At 41.2% G+C, this 17,331-nt stretch overlaps 1 protein-coding gene across 12 annotated transcripts in view; it reads right to left on the reverse strand.

Annotated features, from left to right (window-relative positions):
• Positions 1 to 17,331, reverse strand: part of ABLIM1 (actin binding LIM protein 1) — a 225,521-nt gene that overhangs the window by 113,391 nt on the left and 94,799 nt on the right. For 3 of the 12 annotated variants that reach the window (XM_030487219.1, XM_030487230.2, XM_030487223.2), the window contains exon 1: positions 6,969 to 7,239. The exons of 2 other annotated variants lie outside the window; for them this stretch is intronic. In XM_030487219.1, coding sequence (XP_030343079.1) covers positions 6,969 to 6,984 — 16 coding nt within the window. In that variant the 5' untranslated portion in view covers positions 6,985 to 7,239. Of the gene's footprint in view, positions 1 to 6,968; positions 7,242 to 9,575; positions 9,674 to 14,981; positions 15,002 to 17,331 lie in introns of those variants that run through there. 7 more of the 12 variants (XM_030487229.2, XM_030487226.2, XM_030487225.2 and 4 more) reach the window with 4 other exon arrangements.

Below are 17,331 nucleotides of genomic sequence, written 5' to 3' on the forward strand. Positions count from 1 at the left end.
GGATGGACAACATGGCTCGTAACTGTTCTGGTTTAGGTCCAGAAAGAAGCACAACTGATTCTCTCCACTGCTACCTGAAAGAAGGAGGTGGCTGGTCTCTTCCCAAGTAACAAGTGGAGAGGAGAGAGGAGGTGGCTGGTCTCTTTTCCCAAGTAACAAGTGATAGGACACCTAGACCTCACAAACATTTGCAGTGTAGAAGTCAATCATTGAGACGTAGTATTTCAACAATAAACAATGGTGTGCTCCGAAAGTCTATCAACTTTTACCACTATATGGTAAATGGACCATCACAGAGGAAGCACTGGCCAATACAGTACTCCTGAATGCAGCCTGTTCCTCAGACTAGCACTTCAAGTGCTGGATAGCAAGCAATCTCAAATACATCAAATCTCATTCTGAGGTGCCTTTGGAGAAAAAGAAAATACAAATGAAACTGCTTCTTTGAACAAAGCAGCCATTTATTGACCCTTGTTTGACCCAGCAGTAAAAAAAGATAAACCTCATTGTTCCACAAGGCTGTGTTTATATTTGGATCACTTCTTTAAGCTGGAGTCATATTAAGATCCTGCTTCTGTGGCAGATCCTGAACTAATACAGAGTTCCACAATACTGCTGTGTAGATTACACTAACATCTGTGATATCAGACTGGTGCTAACAGCACTGGGAATTAGGGAGCTATGCCGCTGACACCGTTTACAGAACCTTGCCCATTAGGCCCTCATACAGCATAAACGCAACAGCATTTCACTTCTGAACAGCTGGCATTACTTGACCCTTATTTTAACAGTTACTGCTTACTTTGCAGATTTGAGGTGTTTTCTCAGCTTTTCTCTTCTTTTTGTCCTGTCTATATGAAATATAACAACATATAACAGGCACAATTGAGCTATAAAAGGCATCTATCACTTCTGGGTATATAGCACATTATGATAAACCCTTATAAAAGACAGTACTATTTCTCTCATTGTCTCTTACACGTCTCTTACATATCTCTTCTCATAGCTAACATACAGCAGAAAATGATTGTCATTAATAAAATACATGACACTACTGCAAAAACATCACAAAGCCTCCAAAAATGGAGCCGAGTTTGAGACAACATCGAAGCACACACTTAGCTTTAAATCCCAGTGATTCAATTAGAGTCAATGAGATACTCTGCTGAAGAGAACAGGCTTAAGACGATGCCTAAGTGTTCTCCTCAGTCAGATCTCTTGTGAGCCTGAAAGCTATCCAGGCTCAATGAAGGCAAGGATTAATCATCCTTTTGGGGATACTGACTGTTCTCTAGGTGAAAAACCAACTCTTGTTATAAATAATCCTTTTTAAATTAGTTATGGATTGCCCCCAGAAACAACAGAATCCTGTTCTCTGGCTTCTCCCACCCAAAGGGCACAGCACATTTTGATTAGTGGAACTTGGTCTTTTCCCCTGGTATGCATTAATTTTTCCACAAAAGGAACTGACTCTCCTTCAGCAACAGGCCAAATTATCATCCTAACTTGCAAGTTCTTTCCTACCAAGCATCCCACTCTCCCTTTGGAAAAATATTCCTTTGCCCAGGCTTGATGTATTTTAAACATGCGCAATTTCACTATGCCAAGACTCTATCTTTTAAAGTCTTGCCTTTTGAATTCTTGTCCAACAAAACCAACCATATAATTTGCTGTCTACCCATTTGTTATTCAGCATAACCAACAAGGCTTTGGAAGCAAGGGTGCTGCAGTAGTGACTTGGGTAGGAAGCAGTCATGGACTGCATTGTGCTGGTCACAGTTGGTTCCAACCAACTCAGCAATGGATGAAATGGACCCACTGCACATCTAAACCAAACCAGAAGAGCACACAGCACCTCTGAAAAAACATATATATAAAAACAGGCAGGAAAGGACATTGAAAAGAGACAAGAGACATGCCAGAGCACCAGGCATGCTGAAAAGCAGAGGAGACACAGAAGACAATGCCAGGGCAGGAGAGATATCAAAGCACAAGTAAGAGAAACAAAAACGATGCCAGGGCAGGAGAACTGCTAAGGAAAACTAGCAGCCCCTAAGTATGGACAGAGAGGAGACTGGAGAGGAGGTACAAATCTAAAAGGACTGTGGCCAGCAGAGGAACCCATGGTGAAATAACTTAGTAAGAAAACACAGCAACAAAATGAAAGGAAGAATGATGCACTGACCCCAGCCTCCTGCACTGCCGTCACCTCACCAAAGGTACTAACAATCGCGTGTGTCATAGGGACTGGAGACCAGAAAGGAGAAGAAGTGTCCAGAAAGGAGCTGAGGTGCATTTCTCCAAGCAGGTCTTTGCTTGCTTTTGTTTACAACACCAAAATCCATAATTAAAAGTTTATTAACTGCCAATAAACTAAATTGATTGCCTCTCCCCTACTCAAAACTGGGGTTTTTGGCCTACACCACTTGCTGTTTCAGATGGGGAAACAGCTTACCTGCCTCTACCACTACCTCAACCCATGAACTCTGTGGTCTCAAATTTAATGACCTAAAACCACTCAGCCCTACCCTCCAGTGAGACCAACAGCACAAGTTCTCCCATTTCTCAAAACAAAATAACTGCCATTGCATCTTCAGAGAGCTGGCTCCTATACACAACTGGGATGCAAGGAATGTATGGAATTTCACTACTGGGAAACAGGGGAAGCCAGCAGGCATGGCAGGACTGCACACTGCTTGCCTGACTGTGGATATGAGTATTCGTCCCCTTGCGTGAACTAAGTGCTACTTAAAAAGAACTAAAATCTCCAGCAAACACGCAGCGCCTGATTTGGCATCTCCTGGGTTATTTCTGTTTCTCTCAGTATCAATGCTACACACCAGAACTGCAATTTGAAACCTAATATTAAAAGTAAATTTAGAAAGAGAAAGTACAGAATAAGCAGCAAGACATTTATAAGACATTCACATACCACTGGATCTGTTTTGTTGTTCGAGTGCAAGTAGTTAAATCCCAAGACTAAGATTTCCTTGCCATAGCTGTGAGCCAAAGTAAAAGAAACTCTCTGCTCCAAAGACTTCGAATCCAAATAATCGAGGCAGACAAGAGGAATGTTCTTATCCTCATTTTACAGATTAACACAAGGAGAGATCAAATTACTTCCCCAAGGTCACCTTAAGAGTTTCCAAGAGAGCTGTTCTGCTGTTTAGTACTTTAACTACAAGAGTATTTTGTTAACACCCACTACTATGCATATTTACTAAATGATTTCTCTGTGGCTTGTGCAAGGTAGCACACGGACTTAAGCAAAACCAACCCCCAAACACCAGCCCCAAAAGCAAACTGTCAAGCAGAACTGAATTTAATACTAAGTAAACCGAAGCAAAAATAAAGTGAAACTCCCCATCCTCCCCCTGCCGAGGTGTATTGCATAATCCTGTCATGTGCTCCAAAACCAACTGACTTAGAGACTTTCCCAGGTCACCTGGGGTTGAAAGTTCCAAAGTCAGAAGTTCAGATGAAGACCATGTTTCACTAACAACCATGACATTGAGACAGTGTCAGGACCCAAGTCCCATTATTCAACATTTTCTAGATTCATGTTGGGAATAAATACGAAGACTGCAAATACAGAGAGCACTGGAGAGACAATGTTTGGGATAGAGAACACCTTTAAATTAATACACAGGTAACAAGTTGCATGCACTTCACGGAACTGAACTGCTCTAAAGCAGTTCCATTTATAACAATAGAAAAAGCTCTTGGGATATGAGATTGGAAAATAAGACATGACTGGAGCTACTGCAAGCATAACAACAGTCCTCTTGCTCATAACCTTGCAGGGGTATCAGTCTCATGCTTTATCAAAAGTATGAAGAAAAGACACACAGAACTAAATCTCTCTGCAAGGCTGAACTAGACCATAAGCCAAATTATACAGGAAATGCTGTTAACATTTTGGTGAACATCCCCTTGTGTGTTGCTTACAGGGAAAGCCAGCACCAACTGAATACCCAGGGACAGCTGTGAGAACATGGAAACACGATGTAGCTTACTGCCACTCAGTACCCAGTAGATACCAGCACCTACCCTTCAACATAATCAGTATGTGAGGAACAGAAATCATAAAGCCCCTGTATCCACTTCCTTAACCCAAAAAATCATCAACCCTTCCTCTTCTCTCCTCTTACCCTTCTAAGCATGGAGAAGTTTGGCATGAATAGATGCTAATCCACTATCATGGGTTTGCCTGTGTATGGTCCAGTCCAAGATCACATCAGGTACAAACCTGATTCCCAATACACTCTCTCAGACTTAGTGAACGTTGGGACAGTCTTATCAGCTGGTCAAGAAACCAAGAATCAGGGCTAAATCCTCAGCTTATGTGAACTAGTGGAGGCAAAATGAAGCTACAACACTTGTATCACCAAGCAACATGGCTAGCAGGCTCACAATTTACACATCGAAGCACTAAGAATGCTGATTATTCAATATGGCTTTTAAATTGCAGAAGAGAATTAACAAGAAGACATGCATATGTGTATGCAAACTTTATTTCCATTAAAGGGTATACAGAGAGAAAGTTGCTCTTGGACGGAACACTGGCAATTCAGCTGAGTAACTAGATAATAAGGGCTCATAATGGGAAATAGATAAGTACACAGCCAGGGAAGTATGGTATCAGTCAGACGTAATTTAGGAAGCGCCATTTGGTGTCAGCAGAAAACACCCTGGCCTCAGGATTTTTTTTGTGTATGAACTAACCAGGCAGACACTGAAATCATCCTACAATATGAGCATAATGAACCATGCTAATTTGCTGAAATCTGTTACTAACCCGTTTGCAATTCACTGGATTGGAACTGCATTTTTCTCGTTGAAACCAGCCCCTCCAGTGCCTAGTTAACATGTTTATGAAATGACATGGCCTGAATGCATTTTCAGCTTGTTCAAACAGCAGCTCAAGCAGTGGCTGGAAGGGAGGGTACCAACTGTACTCTACTGGCCTGCATTTTGCAAGAGCATCACTCTAGAGAATGGTATTTGGAGCAGCTTCGAAGTAGTAAATAACTCCTGACCTTCTGTGTAAGGCAGGGGGGGCGGGGAATAAAGGGGAAAAAAGGCAAAAAAAGAGCAGGGAAGAAAACAGAAGAAATAATAAACCACCTTGTTGGAGAAATTATTTCAAAGTAATAAGTTAGAAAAGCAAAATACTAAACAGATACGATCCTTTCTCATTCTGCAGCCATGAGATATGAAAACATCAGTAATTGTACAACAAAATTAAAGACAGCATTTAGTTATTTTAGTCATTATCTGTGTGAAGAGAAAAAATATATCCAATATTAATAGCCATTATAAATAACACATTAAACTTGAGGAGGAGGAAAGGAAGCAATTTAAACACAAGTCTTTTGCACATTTTCAACCATTTACTGTTAACTTTTCCCACTAAGAGGTTTGCTCCCTCTCATTTCTTACAAGAAATGACACGCTCGTTTTAATTTTCTTACAGGTATATGCCGCCTTTCACAGTATAAGATGCTACGATTGTGTTTACAGAGTACTCCTAAGGTACAGCCCATGTAGCACGGGGAGCCCAAAAAACTGAGCACCAGCTGGGTGAGGAGCAGAAAGGTGCCAAAGGATCAAAACTGAACATACAGCTAAAAGGCTACATGTATTTTATATGTGCTTCAAGAAAATCAGCAGCCCCATTTTAAAATGCATCTTAGAAAACAAGGAACAACTACAATAATACCCTTACTTTTCTGAAAAGATGAGTGGCATTGTTGATTTAAATGATCCAGAAACTTGCACTTCCAAGGATTTGGGGTGAAACTGCTACTGAAATCATCCCTGTGGCTTACTGATACCGGTAGCAGGTCAACAGTTCACCACTGACATTACAAAAATGATCCTGTAAATCTGAAATAATGGACCTCAAATCTGCTAAGTAGCCAATACTATTTATGCTGGACCACTGCTTTTCATCAAGAAAAATTATCAGGAGACTGTATAGGTTATGACTATAACTGTCTTGATACATCTGACACACTATTAGCAGGCTATCAAGGTATTTGTCCTGCTGTCTTCAACCTAAACATCTACGAAGCTAAATTAATTCAATTTATTTCATTTAAAGCATTTAAAAAAAATCTTAATGTGGGTGTTCAGAGTTCAAAAACTGCTCACTTTTGTTCAACATAACTACTACTTATTTCTGTTTCTTCCCTAGTTTGAATTTATCCCACAGTACCTTTTACAGAGTCCTCAAAAGTAAAGAGAACAAAACAGAGACTAAGGATGAATCTATATGTAATGATAACATAATGCTCCAAACTCACATCCAATCCACTACTCAAACACAATTCCGAATGTGTTTCACATCTTCATAATGTAATAAAAGATACAGACCACTATTACTGCAAGGAAAGACCCCACAACCACTAAATTCTCCGACTAGTAAATACCCCTGTAGGAGGCTTTAAATGTTATTTATAAGTAACAGAAACTGATATCTAATTTACTGCTGCAATAGTCAAAGAGTATGCAATATCTCATATAACCCATTTTTTTATTAAAAGGTAAAATATGACCCTCTCAAGTCCAGACTTGCTGAATGCTTATCTTTAAAATTTTAAGGTAACTGCTTTGGTGGTCAAAGCTCTTTGAACTGTAGCAAATACAGGTAAAAAACAGTCAAGAGCAAACTTGGGTTAAGTCACATTAAAAGAAAAATACATGGACACACAGAAGGAACCCAGCTGTGCAAACATGCTAAAAAATCAGGTGTGTTCTAGCTTCTACCCTTATTAAAACACAACAGAGGGTGATATTAAAATAGGTAATCAGTGCAATCCACTGCAGGTTTTGACACATCACCTTTATAGAAAACAGCAACTGTCAATCAAAGCATGCTTCACTTTTAATTTGAGGGTTTAAACCTCAGGTGAGGTTGGCACATGAGGTTGTTTCAGCTTCAGTCTATCAATAAACATAATTACCTTTTTCTTTCACCATGGCAAACGAATTTTCTTCGTATGGGAAGCAGCAAGAATTAGCTGAAGTAATTTAAACACAATCTCTTTTCCAGCAGTGTTTGGTTGACGTGGATTTAGAAAGAAAAAGGCAGCTTATTCCAGATAATGATCTCCCCTGGTCAGATTTCCCACAAGAGCTGATCAGGTCTGACTGCTCGGCACTCTCCCTTTTCTTCTCGTGCCTTTTATCTTCCTCCACTGTGGTCTTTTCCTATGGCTAACGGCAGCTCATACCCTGCTTGTGGACTCTGCCCCTTGTGCTGAAACAACCAGCTACAGCTGCCGCTGTGGAACAAATGCTGAATTCCACCGTCCCTCATTTCCAGCCACTGACACCACCTTGCATTCCTCTGCCCTTGCGGGGCTGAGCTGGCAATGCAATTTGCTCCTGAATGACGGGCAAAAGACTGCAAGGGAGCAGATGTGAGAGAGAACAGGAAAGCTCTTCCAACACACACTGAAAGCTGAAGGAGTATTTATGAGCTTCCCACTATTTTATTTACTCAAACTGAGCCAGGATCAAGAGGGGAAATACAAGATGAACGCAGGCAAGTGCTGAACAGACTGCAGCAGGGGTTTTCCTAGGGTGAGCACTGTTTATCCATTCCTGGTTTTGCTTTAAAGTTGTAAGCAAATACCAATTACTTGACCACAAAACACACTAATAAACAGTCTCCCAATGCCTTCTGACCATCGTATAGAAGAGAGTAACATACAATCTGTGCTAGCTGGGAATGCCACCTCTATTCACTACCTTCAAATAACAGTAAAATTAATGATGAAAATGAGCAGTGTCACTGCTCGGAGAGCACCTGGGTTTAGAAGCACAGCCAAGGAGCACCAGAGATGAGAATTTTGCTTTTAGCTTAGTATTTGAAATATCAAATAATTGTAAAACAATTGTAAACAAATGCCAAACTGTAAACTACAACTCCTCTTGTCACTCCTTCTGAGATGCTAGCCAGAAATACTCAGGGAATGAGGAGAGAGTATCAGAACAGCAGCACTTACACATGAATTTCACCCCCAACGCACCCCCAACAAAAAGCACCAGTGCTGAACCTGGGCATCAAACTGACCTTCCAGTTCACAAGTTTCCAGGCACTAAACTCTACCTGAGAAAGCACTGACAGTAAGCTGATGTTAAACCCCAAACAAACCAACCCTTTACAACACTGCCAAGTCTCACCATCTTATAGCAAGATTCAGAATATTTCTGTTTTCTGTTAAAAGATACAGGTCAAACTCAAGTAAGGAACAAAGCTTGCCTTTTATATGCATGCTTTCATTCACAGTTATGAAGAAAGGCTTGGAAATGTGATTAATCAAAACCCTGAATGCCCATTAAAAAAACTTAACATGTATTATTTTCAATACATACACCCTGCCAGCATCAAGATTTTAGGGAACCTCTATCACTACTACTACATGCCATGCTTTCTTTATAAATTATTTCATTCCTCATTTTTAACTAGCCACCAGTGGCTTCAGCAATACAAACCTATGAAACCTATGCCATCATGCCTTGGCTTGGACAGTAAATTTCAGTATTTGTTGTTTAGACATGGAGAAAAAGACAAAGGGAAATGAATTGACTTGCCAAAGACAGAGGTGACCTCAGCAGTAGAGAGCTGGGCCAAACATAAAGATATTCTGGGCTAGATTATGGGCAGATTCATTGGGCTATAGCTTCAACTTGACCACAACTCAGTGCACAATGTGCTTTAGGTGACATGATGGAGGTGCAGTTGTTTATCCTGCACCCTAAAGCAATAGCTATGTTCAGTCCAGAGTTAGAGAACCCCTGCTTTTTGAGAGCTGGATTTGAACTACAGCTCACACCTCCACAAGGGAATTCCTTCTCTATGCTCTTCCACGTAGGGAGAGAAAAATTAATGTAAAGAAACAAGCTGTAGGCATCAGCCAGACAGAGCAGCAGATGGCTGATACCTGCTGGAAAAAAGTCAGAGCGTGCACCCAGCATTAAAAATATTTGCAGTAAATAAACTCGAAATGTTTTGTATAAATGCCACCCAGAACAACAGCAAGAAATGAAATAAACCAGTCTGCCTCACCCAAAAGATCACTCTTATTCAGTGACAGCCTTTAATAAATAAAAGAGAGACAGACATTCAGGCACATGCATGGAAAAAAAATTGTTATTCTATTCTAACAGATCTAGGCTGGCTTTCTATTGTTAGCAGTCTAACGTGTAAGAGCAGCACAGCTCTGGCAGTCTGGCATTCCTGCTTCTATGACTCAGTGTGTTACTATTAATAGCATTTGAGGCTCGATCGGGGAGCTGGGCTGAACCCCACCAACACATAACCCGTCCTGTCACATCCCTGCCACGCTGGAGCTGTCAGGTTGTAACTCAAACCTGGCCGTGTTCTTTCTCAAGCAGTATTTTGTAAACAGTTAGGGGACAGCCCCCTGAAAGGGGCTTATCTGACCCTCATTCATAAATATGCGATCTGATGTGCAGAGCACAGCCTATGCATACAGCCCCATGGACACCGTTAACCCCTTCCTGTGACCCTCAGATCCCCTCAAAAGGTTTGCAATGATTACCATTCATTTTTCATTCCAGCAGCTGCTGACACAGAAGCTGCCCGGCGGTATCTGGACTTTCTGTTCCCCGAGTTCGTTACCTCCATTTTTCACATGTGCTAGAGATTAGCACTGCTCTATCTCATCTCACCCGTCGCTGAATAGAAGCCTTTCCTCTCATCATTCAGCCATGGAAAGCTGCAATGTTAGACTACAACGTGCACACAGAAATAAATTTAAAGATACAGACTGCAGTAAATCACACTGGAGATTTAGGAGTCAAATGTAATTTATCCCTGAGTGAAGAGATACAAAGAGCAGACGTCGGCATTAGAAATGAAATCTTTTTACGCCAGGGTCATTTTTGGGTTTAATCTCATTGTTTTAAGCCTGAAGACTAAAATTTACCTTGCTGTACACTTTAGAATCTACTCTGATATCCTAAACTGGAGATGACAGGGGAACAGATAGCAATTCTAGAAACAAACCCCTCTTACTTACTGTTATTTAGAGGTGCTTAAAGGGAAACAAAATAACCTTTCTTCTTTGCACTGTACAAATTAAACAATCTCCCTTGAACACAGTGTGGATGGAAGAATCATGAGCACACTATAGCCAAACATGCTTATGTTGCTGTTATTTTCTGGTTAAAAATACCCTGTGCATTCAGAAAGAGGCACAAGAGCCATACTGAGATCACTCCACAAAGGGAAGGAGTTAAACCAGTTTGTTTTGCTTTTACTCATACCTTGATAATGTTGAAAAAGTATGTGTAAGATACTAAGCAGTTTAGCCATGATTTAAGATTTGTTATTCTCATTTGAAAAGCTGGCTTTCATATTTTTATCTTCCTCTCATTCTTCACAGATGAGATCATGGCTTAGAAGTATCAACACACAGTTTTTATACAATTCCTTCGAAACTGACTGATATCTCATGTTCATCAACCAAAGAGGGAAACAGTCTGCTAGACAACCAAAAGGGAAAGGGGAGAAGTTGCTCTATTAAAGAATATCCAGGAAAATAATCTGTTCAATATCCTTGCTTCCAGCAAAAAGCCTGGCACAAACAGTTTTGACAATAAGTCTGTCACAGGCTTCCACAGCTTAACCACTGCACAACCTCAATCAGTTGAGAACCATCATGCCATCACTTCTTTGTCTTGATTATGGCACTTTGCAAAATGCTCCCTTCTCCAGGAAGGAAATGCCACTCTCTTACGACCTGCTCTAATTGTTATCCTGGCTTAACTGTGCCTGCTCAGAGGAAAATCAGTAACGTCAATATAGTATTTCTTGCAAAAGACCTGTGACCCCCCCAGTGATCCTGCTGCTCTGATAAGGAAGCCTGGAGTTTCCAGTTTTAGCATTCTCAAAAGCTATATGATTAAGTATTTCCTGGGTTCTGTTTCTTCTAAACACACCCTCCTCCAGCAATCTCCACCTTCAATGCCTCTCTCTCAGTCATGTGGACAACTGACACATTTTCCATCTTTTGATAACAGCTCCAGCAGCCGTGCTTCATAAGGACTTAGTATAAAAGAAGACAGGCCACCAACTCGGGCAAAGCTGGTGACTTTGGTGGAGCTTTTCAGATTCATGTAGACATGCTGAGCAGAAGTCGTCCTGTACCTGACAAAAGCACTCCCCATACTAGTTGTGAATAGCTGGGTGTGTGCTCCTGAAGAAAGGCGCAAGGTGTTTAGTAAGGCTGCTCTTGCACATGTTGCTGTGTTGTCTCTCCAGGTTCTTACAGGACCCCCCAGTTAATCTACTAGTCTTCCCAGGCCTGCAGGCAAGCTGCAGGGGAAGTTCCTTTATGGCGGTCATCCTATAGCCCACAGACTGACCTCACCACCTCACACCCTCTATGTTGCACTATCACAGGTTTTAAACAGTCTAGAGGAGTGTACACAGATCCAGCAGAGAGGAATATGTTTGTTGTTCCCTCTCAGGCTGATAGAGCTGGGTGTTTTCAGCCTGGAGAAGAGAAGGCTCTGGGGAGACCTTAGAGCAGCTCCCAGCACCTAAAGGGGCTACAAGAAACCTGTAGAGGGGCTTTTGACAAGGGCCGGTAAGGACAGGACAAGGGGGAATGGAACTGGAAGAGGGTAGATTTAGATCAGGCAATAGGAAGAAGTTCTTCCCTGTGAGGGTGCTGAGGCGCTGGCACAGGGTGCCCAGAGAAGCTGTGGCTGCCCCATCCCTGGCAGTGTTCAAGGCCAGGTTGGACACAGGGGCTTGGAGCAGCCTGCTCTACTGGAAGGTGTCCCTGCCCGCGGCAGGGGTTGGAACTGGATGAGCTTTAAGGTCCCTTCCAACCCAAACCAGTCTGGGATTCTATGATGACATACTATGGTCCTGCAATGCTACATCTTGGGATAATCACGTTATCCTTATTATCAAGACTGATTTTGAAGCAAATAATGCCTGATGGCCCGGGTCCTACCCACAGCTTTTCCGCTACAAGCCGTTCTTTGTAGCCTGTGTCATGTTATTTTGACTACAGTGAGTCTGTAATATTGGCGTTTATAATCGTGTATCATTCTTCTAGAGTAAATGAAATTAAAATTTAGCAAATACATCAATCAAATGATTCAGCAGAATTCATAGTGCAGTCATTCTGATCTGCCAGGATTTGGGGGGTTAGTGCTTTTTTAACAGAATCATTTAATATTCTTTCAAATTAGACTCCTCAGGAATAAAACATTTCTCAGGTTTTGATCTATTCAAAGGTCTGGATTTCTTACAAATGTATTTTCTGAGGTTCTCCTAAACACGATTTTCTTAGTAGGCTGCTATTCTGCTGAACAGTAATAGCCAGCAAAGTACAGATAAAATAGTAGGAGTAATGTCTATTTTATTGCGAAACAAAGCAAGGAAACAAGGACATTTGGCTTTGCTCTAAACATTAAGAAGCCTGTAACACACACTTATGTAAAAGCACCTGAAACTTCCAGATCATCTTGAGAAACAGATGAGAAAAGATGGTTACATTATACTTCTTTGCAGTGGCCCCAAAAATACACAAAGTGCACTGATGGGTAATCTTCCAACTGTAGGTATGTACAAACATTTACCTCTGACCACACATTTAGATTATTGATGTAACAACTGGCTTCCAAACTGCTTATGTTATTGCTAATCCTTAGAAAGGGATCATGCTTTCTTAACACCTGTGTGAACCTTTACACTATGCTACATGTACTTGACACTGACCTGAGATAAAGTAAAATAATATGCTGTAGTGACAGTGGTTTCAACTCAGTGTTGTGTTTTAAAAGCTACCATATAAAATTGCCGCTATTCACCCGCTATGAAGTAAATTCATCTAGCCAAATCATGATCTCCACCAGTGCTGTTGCTGATAAAAATCACTGCTGAAAACCACAAGTAACTGCGCAGAGGCAGGAATCCCCAAGAGGAAAGCATATATGCAAGTGTCATGCTTTACTGTGCATGCCTAAGGTTAAGGAGATTTGATATTGATAATCCACTTGAGAATTGGATTAACTCCAGAATAACCCCCACAGCCTGTCTTGGGAGGTTTTGGCTCAGTGAAATCAGCAGGAATACAGTAAAACCCACTAAAGAGCTTCTCCACGAGAGGTCCACGAACCGCCAGATCAAAGCAGCTTCCCACCAGTCAGTTAATTTGCAGAGAAAAGAAACAAGTTCTTTGATTTGCAGTCTTGAGAGACGTTACAGATTATTTCACTAACCGTTAACCTTTAGTGTATGCCCCAGCTACACCACATAGAATCACAGAACGGTTTGGGTTGGAAGGGACCTTAAAGTTCAACCGGTTCCAACCCTCTGCGATGGGCAGGGACACCTTCCACTAGACCAGGTTGCTCAAACAACCTGCTCAACACACAGCAAAGCACGCACCAATACAGGTCCATGATCCCTGAAGATGAGACCACTCATCACGTGGGCACTGGATATATGCCACCCTTACATTTAAACTGGACCAATCAATTGTTACTGTGCCAAATGGCAAATTACTTCTCTTCTGATCGCATATTAAGCTATATATAGGACTTTAAAAAAAGGCATCTAAATCTGTCCTGTAAATGTATCTCACTGCCAACAGCTATTTCCCAGTCCAGTATCCTATCAAACAAGCCACAGAGGACCTCAAAGACAAAAATATGCTTTCCAAGTACATATGACTCGGTTACATAGTGTAATATTAATATATTCAAACAATATATTCAAAATTCTTTGTCACCTCATTCCAGCTTCTGGAACTTTTCTATTGGGGGCTCTGATTTTATCTGCTAGCTAAGGAGGTCATTTATTTCAGCCCATAAACACATATATATTTGAAGCTTTCTTTCAAATTACTTGTTGCTGTTTCAAAAGTAGGATCACTATAAAAATGTTAAGCATATTACAACAAATCGATATTGAAAACACACTAGGCATAACTGATTCCATAACTCTTCACTGACTGGAATTTTTAAAAGATAAAATACCAAAGCTATTTTACTGCTACTGCTCCACAAGCAGCTTTGCTCACGGTTAGTTTACACCAAACCGGATGGCGTATTGCCTCTGCTCCAAAGGAAAGAGTCACATGTTTTAAAGGAGAGCTTGCCAACTGAAAATAAACAATATCAAATCTTCCAAGTATTGATGTACACTGATAAGTTAATTGGGTTTATAGTTTTGAATTTTACAGTTTAATGCCTCTGCATTTTATGATGAAAACTGCACAGACAGCTCCACCGTCTATTTCATGTGGTAACAAACGAGTGATAAACATTCCATGGTACCACAGTGTTTCTGCATCCCACCATAAAGATCCATTCTTCAAAGGAAAACAACTGAAAGATCAAAAGCAGGATAACGCAAAAACTGTAATCACAACCTCACATTCTAACACCATCTTCTTTCCCTCTCAGCTGCACCTTGTCTGCGTCACCTGGGTGAAGAAGATTCCTGCTTCCTTTTCTTCCCTTCTTCTCCCATTAACTATTTGCCCACAGATGTCTACCAAATATTTATCATTCTCTCAAACTAAAAGCCACTTTTAAGGTCCCTGTATACTTAATGATATCCCCACCTCTCAGCCATAAAAGAGGAGGAGCCAACAGCAATTAGCATACATCCTTTCCTCAGCCAGTACAAACAACGTATGGGAGTGGATGAAGGCTGTGTATCAAGCTTCTCTCTCCTTTTCTACTCCCTCCATGCCCCAAAGTCAAAGTTGGAGTAGCTGAAGACAGCCATTTCCTATACTCTTCTCTCTGCTCTGAAGTTTTCCCACTGTTTCACCTCATGGATAAGCAGAATGGCTTTCAGAGAAGAAACACCAATTCCTACTTCTCTTTTTGCCATCCCAGTACCACTGGATACTTCACCCCCTGGCAGAAAGGCTACAACTTCTTCAGCTTGAAGCCAGCTTCTATTTCAGATTTACCTGTATCTTTCCTGCCTGCCAGAGGCTGTGGTGGCTCTGAGGGGCTGCTCTCACTACTTCAAGGGTGGAAGGCAAGCCGCAGCGCTGTCCTGCTTCAACCCTGCCCAGGAAGGGAACTGCCTTTCTCTCTGAGCTGTTTGATTAAAATACCAAGGTTATACAACTGCAAATGACAGACACAGGAGAGGAAGTTTCAGTCATATACAGAACAAAAGCAGGACTCCCTGTAAACAACAGTGGGGGATGTGTAGCCACAATATGCTCTTCCCAGTCAGAGCCAGCACCCGTCAGTATCAGAGTCACAAAGCAAGTGACATCTTTGCTCCAATTCCCCTGAACAATCTTCACGCTACTGACTATGGATACAGCCACACAAGAAACCACAAAGTTTTCATTATTCCCTTCGACTTAAAGCTGATTTAGCCCATTTTTCTTACTAGCATCTAGTAACAGCAGTAACTGTGTTCTTGTTTATTGGATAACAGATAACAAATAATTTAGGTGGAGAGAGAGCAGTGAGCCCTACGGAGGTGAGTTCACTTGCTCTAAATGATGCTATGTTAATGCAGATTAATGCTAAACCACTGATGCACTACTAAACAAATCAGCTTGGATTGATCTCGAACACTGGCATCAAATTGTCACACAGCAAATGGAAATGTGAAACAGGAAGCCAAGGGTTAAGATGGCCTTAAATGTTCTAATATTTCAAGTATAAATGTGGCAGTGACTAAATTGCAGTAGAGAAGCTGCAAATGGGCAAAGGATGAAGAAATTATCCTAATTGATTACTTTTTCTTTTAAAATGTAATTAAAAATCCAATCAAGCTAACTGTATATTTACAGAAGCAAAGATTATTAGGGCCTAACACAGGGAGTTTCAGCTATCCTTCTTCAAACACAAACCCACCACTCAGTGCTTTTTACAGGCACATTTGTCTGTGCTTCTCAGGACAATGCAGAACATATCTTCATTTGACAACCCCTTATTCATCTGAAGATTGACTAAATCCTTCACTTATCTCCATTGTTCTAGCTTCAGCAAACCTAATTCTATTAATCTTCTCTCCTAAGTTTTTCTTCCTAATGCTATTCTCACTGCTTCTGCTAGTTTCCTTCCAATTTATCAGTAGCTTTCTCAAAATGCAATGGCCAAACCTAGAGACAGTACCCAGCAGTGTTCTCTTCAGCAACAGAGAAAATTTATCTGCCTTGGGGTATATCTCTCCCGCTAACACATCCCAGAAAAAGAATGGCTTTTTTTACACCAGTATTATACAGTCGATCTATATTTACATTGGGATAAGTATCATTATCCTCCGTATACTTTTCTGGAGTAGTGTTATTTTCCATTTGTTATCTATGCAAGTCCAACACTTCCCGCTTTTGGTCTCTGAAATTCAACTGCATGACTTCAAACTATCTAGCTGACTTACTGTGAATTCAGACATTGCCCTGCAGAAGAATGACATCATGCTCCTAAACTGGGATCACCACAAACTTTAAAATCATGCTCCCTATTCACTCTATCAGTATTAATAAAAAATAATAACAAAACAGAATTATAGGGACTGAGGCAAGGAGAGATTGCTCAGTTGAAAGAATTCTTTTGAATAGCTCTCAAAAAGAAGAACCAGCTCATGTGAAGTACATGAACAGTCTGTTCAGCACCTCTCAGCATCTGAAGAGTACCACCTGCTACAATGCCAGCAGAATCTGGATTTTTATCTCTCATATCAACACTTGCCACATTCAAGATTGCTCAGCTTTGGGCACCTGAGAAGCTCACACAGCACCACTAAAATCCTATGGCGACAGGTCACATCAAGCACATTCTGCGGGGAGCTACTATAAACACCATTAGTGAGTAAGATCAAAGATTAAAATAGGAATTCTTGTTTTTTATCTGTGCCTTCTTTCTTTCTGTCCAGGTAACAACAGGGACTGGTGTTACAGGACCTGCAGTCTTCAGAGTGATCTGGAGCACTCCTTGGTACCAAGAATGGAAAATGACAATGGGGCACAAAACAATGCCTGTTCTTTTGCCTAGCTGGGGGCTCCAGCTTTCTTGCCATTAACACAGCAAGAAAACCCTACAGATGCAAGCAAGCTGGTGTGCGGGAACTTAGATATAAAACAGTGGGCAAAGATTCAAATGTTTATGGTGCAACTAGTGTTTCATAATTGGACCTCTTAAATCTCTAAAGCCTCCCAAGAACACCCTACCTCTGTGTCTACCCTCACATCACCATGCTGATGTCTTTGACCCCTCCCTCCCTGCACTACATACACACAGAAAAATCAGACCTTCTTTTCCCCAGACCACCATTTCTCATAGCATAGAACAGAC

The sequence above is a fragment of the Strigops habroptila genome, chromosome 5, assembly GCF_004027225.2.
Source record: "Strigops habroptila isolate Jane chromosome 5, bStrHab1.2.pri, whole genome shotgun sequence".
NCBI classification, from domain to species: Eukaryota; Metazoa; Chordata; class Aves; order Psittaciformes; family Psittacidae; genus Strigops; species Strigops habroptila.